The following is a 5,999-nucleotide window of genomic DNA, read 5'->3' as shown; positions in this document are numbered from 1 at the left end:
AGAGCAACAGCAGAAGAGTTATCCCAGCGGCGATCAGGCCACCGAGAACGTCCGTCCAGTCACCGGAGACAGGAAGACTTGCGCCGTCTGTAGGTGCCCGCCCTCTTGGCTCTCCTCCTGCGACGGGACACACCTGGCGGGCGGGCGCGCCCTCTACCTGCGCGGGGCCACGGAGCCGGCGGCCGGCAGCGCCGGGCCCGCCCCGCTCGGGTCTACCGCTCCCCCCCCGGCCAATGGGGACGGGGGGCCCCTCTGGCTCCGGCCGTGTCCCACGGAGTGGCCAATGGGAGCGCGGCATGCAAATGAGCAGGTGCGGTGGCGGCCGGCCCGTCAGGGCGTCCGCGGCTCGGGGCATGTTAGAGGCGCGCTGGCGGCCGCCGAGCAGACGCCCGGGCTTCGAGCTGCGAGCTCCGGTCTCCCGCCATGGTCCCCGCTCCGCCCCCCGCCGCCTCCTTCTCACCCGCCGAGGTCCAGCAGCGCCTGGCGGCCGGCGCTTGCTGGGTCCGCTGCGGGGCTCGCCTCTACGACCTCACCGGCTTCTTGCGGCAGCACCCGGGGGGCGAGCAGCTGCTGCGGGCGCGGGCCGGCCAGGATGTTAGCAACGACCTGGACGGGCCTCCGCACCGGCACTCGGCCAACGCGCGCCGCTGGCTCGAGCAGTACTACGTGGGCGAGCTGCAAGGAGACCCCCAGGTACGGCGGGGCCCGGGGTCACAGACCCCTCCCCCCTCGTCTGTCCTCCCCCAACTCTCCACTCCCCGCCAGCAAGCCCCGTTCACCTGCCCTCTAGGAGGACTCAAGGTGACAACCTCCGTCCTCACCTCTGCTTCTCCTCCCTTCTCTCCAGCAAGCAAGTCAGTGCCCCTGACCTCCTCGCCAGGAGTTTGCCCTTCCTCTCCAGCCCTAAAACCCTGACCCTCTTCTGTCTGCTGCTTCCCCACCACCCAATGACCCCCGCCTTCCTATCTGTTCTTCCCGCAGCCTCTGCCATCTGACAGCTTGGACCACCTTTTCTCAGCCACTCGTCTGCCCAGTCTTTCCTTCCTGTTCCTTTATTGGCCTCTCCCTGTTTGCAGCTGCTCTTTATTTCGGTTTGAATAATAGCTTCCAAGCTTACCTGTTCTCCCTTCCCCATCTCACCCGACTCCTGCTCCTAAAGGCATAGATTAGCCACCCTTCTCAGCTAGTCGGGATGCCCTGGTGCTGCCCCAGTCTTGCTCTAGGCCTCCTCTGGGTGGGTGGAAAGGTCAGAGCAGTGGCTGGGGCGGACTGTGTCCTCCCACCCCTCAAACTTCCCTTCATTCCTTGTCTTGCCTACTGGTTTGGGTGTCCAAAAGGGTGAAATGAAAGGGCTAAGCCAGTTCGCTGGGGAGAAGGGATTAACTCTTTGCGCTGCATGCTGCTGTGCAGTACAGGTTCGTGATGGTAATTAAGCTTCTAGGTGAGCCTGGAGTAGGTTTTGTTATTCCCATTTTAGGATGCGGAAACTGAGGCTTCAGGTGGCTCTGTAATTTATCCAAGGCCAAATGGCTAGGTATCTGATTCCAAAAAGTGTATCTGATTCCAAAATTGATACTGCCTCCATTCCAGGGCTCCAGGCAGGCTCAGGCCAGAGGTCAAGCTGATTCCCTGGGCCTTCTCCAGGCCTGGCTGTAGGACTAGTGACATCATGCCTGGACCACCATGCTTGGACATAAAGCAATAGTTGTTCCCTCCTGCTAGCTCTTGCTTTCAAGATGGCCCCAGCAAGTGCGTTTAGATCTTTGGATGAAAGGACTTGCCTCTCACTGTTCCAGGTAGCTCCTCACTGAGCCATGTTGCCTAATTTTTCAATCATCTATTCACTCACTCACTTGATCCCTTAATAGTTGGCAGCACCGAGTGAGGCACTGGGGAGGCACCAATGGGTAAAACCAAATACCAGTCTTTGTGGAGCTAACAGGCTAATGAGGAGGGGGAGGAATGTACTAATTGCACAGTGATTATTTAATTATCTGATACTAGCAGATAATGAATCTGGAGGGGAGGGGTTCAAGGAGAGCTTTCTTGAGAAAGTGACATTTACACTGAGAGGTGAAGTGTGATGGGAAAAGCATTCCAGCCAGAGGGAACAGCACGTGTGAAGGCTCTGAAGGGTAAGGCCTTGGCAGAGTCAAGGGACAGAGATAAAATTAACGTGACTAAAGCTGATGGGCAAGGAGATGGAAGTGGGAGGAGGCCAGAGATCAGCTGGAGCCACATTCTCCTAGGCTGTGGTCTTGGAACTTGATTCTAATAACAATGAGAAGCCAGGGAAGGGATTCAAGCATGGGCGTGGCATGGTCAGATTTGCATCTTTGGAAGAGCACCCTGGCTGCAGCGCCAGAAGAAATGGAGGGAGCCCAAGTTGTGTGAGGAGACCAGGCAGGGGGCTGCTGCATAGCCCGAGGTGAGAGGTCATGGTAGCTGCCACTGTGGAGGCTGTGACTGAGGGGAGAGGGGGTTTGAATTTGGGAGATTTCATAGGTACAGTGCCAGGAGTTGGCATTCTGCAGTGGGAGCCCAATTTAATCTTGGAAGTTGATGTTTAGTGCCAGGTCATGCTGAAGGGGCAGAAGGTTTAGCCATAGATATCACTAAACCTGAGTGCAGGAAATGAGAGGTTGGAACCAGAAGACTAGAGGCTTCTAGGCTTGTGATGGCACATGGGAGCCGCCCTACGTTGTAGCTGTGTCTACAAACAGGCGCCTTAGGGTGCGGCTTCTCCTCCCTGTACCATCATGAGCATCACTCCTGGCCAGCTGCCCTAGACGGCTCCACCTTCCAGCTCTGCTGACTTGATTTTGCTTTGCTTTGCAACCCTCAGGGGTTGCACTCAGAGAATACTGAGACCAAATTTGTTTCCTACCCCTGCACTTGCCTCAAGAGCCCCACTGTGACCATGTTGCAGGCATCCTTATATCTGCCCCAACCTGAGGATGTGGGAAGGAAACTAAAAACTAACAACACACAAACCTGTGGCCCAAACTTGACCAACAGCCATGCTCACCCAGTACTCTAGTTGCTTTCAGCTTCTGTTACAGATGTCTATTCTAGAAACTGGTATAGGGTTGTCTTTAAATTGAGGGAGAGAGGTAATTCGAGGAGAAATCTTTCAGGGAGAAGCCCTCTTCTCAAGGTCTGAGTGGAGACAAGACATTTCTGTTCTTCTGTCTAGCTAAGCCCTTCTAGCAACCTCCTTGCCTTCTATACCTCCCTTCGCTCCTTCTGCTGGACCAGGAGGTGAGAGCCCAGCTCCTGTAATGTGAGGACCAAGAGGGGTGTTGATGGGGAAGGGGAGTGTCATGAACCCACTCTGTTGTTTGGGGCTCATTTCTGATGGCTGCCCCTCTAGAGGTCTTTGGGGGGAAGCTTCCTGGAGCTCTATGAAATCTCCAGGGAGAAGGCCTGGCCCCATTGGTTTCCCCTGTTCCCTACTTTGCCACACCCATCTATGTACACACTTACACACACATTCACACTCACACGAAGGCACACACACAAAACAAGTCAAACTCGTTTGAGCCAGCATACTGTGGGGATGAGACAAGGTTTGCTGTTGTCTTGACCTTGGACTTGAGAAAGGGAAGCTGCCCACCATGAGCAGGTGAGAGTCCCTCTTCTCACCTTGACCTTCAAGGGCCAGTAGGGTGTTTTCCCAACTGAAGCTCACGTTGTCAGTGGGGCATGAAGTTCATTTATTGAGCTGAAACAGGCATTTAAAAAAAAAAAAGAAAGAGGAAAGGAAAAAACTTTAGGTCCAAACCTCCCAAGACCATATGCACTGTTTCCCAGATTTGAATCAGCCATGAATCACTGTTCCCATTTTTTCTGAATTGGCATACCACTTGAACTATTTATTCTATTTAACGTTTATCAGTAACTAGACTCACCTTTTAGCTTACCATTTAGTCATTGTAGGCAATACCATCAGTGAAATCAGTTTTTACGCACTTTAAAATAAATATTGACCTATTAAAATAAGAAATGCTTGTCCTCACCCTAACCGGTTTGGCTCAGTGGATAGAGCGTCGGCCTGTGGACTGAAAGGTCCCGGGTTCGATTCTGGTCAAGGGCATGTACCTTGGTTGTGGGCACATCCCCGGTGGGAGGTGTGCAGGAGACAGCTGATTGATGTTTCTCTCCTATCAATGTTTCTAACTCTCTATCTCTCTCCCTTCCTCTCTGTAAAAAATCAATAAAATATATTTTTTTAAAAAAAGAAATGCTTGTCCTCATACCCCTCTAAAATCATCTTGTGCACCATCAGTGGAGTATATATCACACTTTGGAAAATACGGAGCAGAGCTTCTTTTTTAAAAAATATTTTTTTAATTTCAGAGAGGAAGGAAGAGGGAGAGAGAGATAGAAACATCAATGATGAGAGAGAATCATTGATTGGCTACCTCTTGTACACTCCCCACTAGGGATTGAGCCCACAACCCGGGCATGTGCCCTTGACCGGAATCGAACCTGGGACCCTTTAGTCCACAAGTCGATGCTCTATCCACTGAGCCAAACCGGCTAGGACTGGAGCAGAGCTTCTTAACCCTGGCGTTTGTGGATCATTTCCTGACATTGATGAAAGAGATGAAGTTGTGTTTAAGAAGGCACAGGTTGTGCATTTTTCTGGTGAGAGAGCTACAGCTTTCATCACAGTCCAGCCAGAATCCCTCCCTCACCAGAAGCTGGCCCCCAAGAGGATAGTGCCTGGGAAAGGGCGTCTCACACTTCCCCATCTCACACACACCTCGAGCGTCTTCCCCTGGGCAAACATCTGACCACACCCCAGATAAAGCCCTCTGTTTGAGAAGACCCTGGAGGGAGGCCAGCCTCAGCTCCCCACCACTGCTGTTGGCTTCACCATGATGTCTCTGCGTGCCATGGCCGAAGCCCACAGGGTGCATCCACCTCTGAGTGGCTGAGAAGTCCACAGATCCTGCCAGGCTTTCGGGTCTGGCCATCCACAGCTTCAGGGCTTGAGTGACTACGTGAGGATGGATGATAGGGAGGGGATCTAAGTGCCGGAAGACTCGGCATTCCCACCCCACCCCCGGCTCCAGAACATCTTGAGCACAGCCCAACTTGGAAAGCTTGTCTGAGCTGAGAATTCAGTTTTCAAAAAATGAGGCTTGGGGAACTTGCCAGACTGCCCCCACCTGTAGAACACTGAGGATGTGAGAAGTCTGCTAATGGGAGGGGCTTGAGATTTGCTTCACTTGTAAGAGGGCTTCTCAATTGAGCCTGCCTGGCCAATCAGCAATCACCACCCTTTGGTACCTGCCAGGGACTTCCAAGCTCTGGCCTGCTGTGGTGCCAGGTGAGTCTTGTCTGGAGGACGAGCCTAGGGCCAGCGGGTAGAGCATCCAGGAACCCAGGTAAACACAGGCTTCAAGGGTGCGGCCTGGTGTCACCTCAGAATTCAGTGAAAAAGGGGCTTCGAGACCCAGATTGGGGGGAAGATCAGAAATTAGGATTCTCTGAGGGAAATAAAAACAAACAGGAGCCCTAGCCGGTTTGGCTCAGTGTATAGAGCGTCGGCCTGCAGACTGAAGGGTCCCAGGTTCGATTCTGGTCAAGGGCATGTACCTTGGTTGCGGGCACATCCCCAGTGGGGAGTGTGCAGGAGGCAGCTGATCAATGTTTCTCTCTCATTGATGTTTCTAACTCTCTATCCCTCTCCTTTCCTCTCTGTAAAAAATCAATAAAATACTTTTTTAAAAAAAAAAACAAACAAAACAAAAAAAACAAAACAGGAATCCCAGAAATACCCGAGAATCGTTATCTTTGGGAACATTCCAAGAAAAAAACCCAAACTGATACCTGAGCAGCATCCATCATCTTCCCTTCCTGTGTTTATTTTTCTTAAGAAACACATTCATCGTTGTCCACATGCTGTCTTAGCCAGTGGTTCTCAACCTTGGCTGCACATTAGAATCACCTGGGAATCTTTTTAAATCCTGATTTCTGGGCCTCATCTC

At 52.5% G+C, this 5,999-nt stretch overlaps 1 protein-coding gene across 1 annotated transcript in view; it reads left to right on the top strand.

The window, feature by feature from the left end:
* The first annotated feature begins 378 nt into the window (after positions 1 to 378).
* FA2H (fatty acid 2-hydroxylase) overlaps positions 379 to 5,999 on the top strand; it is a 39,308-nt gene continuing 33,687 nt past the window's right edge. Inside the window, exon 1 of the mRNA XM_006091226.3 lies at positions 379 to 693. Coding sequence (XP_006091288.1) covers positions 424 to 693 — 270 coding nt within the window. The 5' untranslated portion in view covers positions 379 to 423. The remainder of the gene's footprint in view (positions 694 to 5,999) is intronic.

Source organism: Myotis lucifugus, unplaced genomic scaffold, assembly GCF_000147115.1.
Source record: "Myotis lucifugus unplaced genomic scaffold, Myoluc2.0 scaffold_88, whole genome shotgun sequence".
In the NCBI taxonomy this organism is placed as follows: Eukaryota; Metazoa; Chordata; class Mammalia; order Chiroptera; family Vespertilionidae; genus Myotis; species Myotis lucifugus.
The sequence above is the reverse complement of the archived record's forward strand: the minus strand, read 5'-3'. Positions and strand labels throughout refer to the sequence as shown.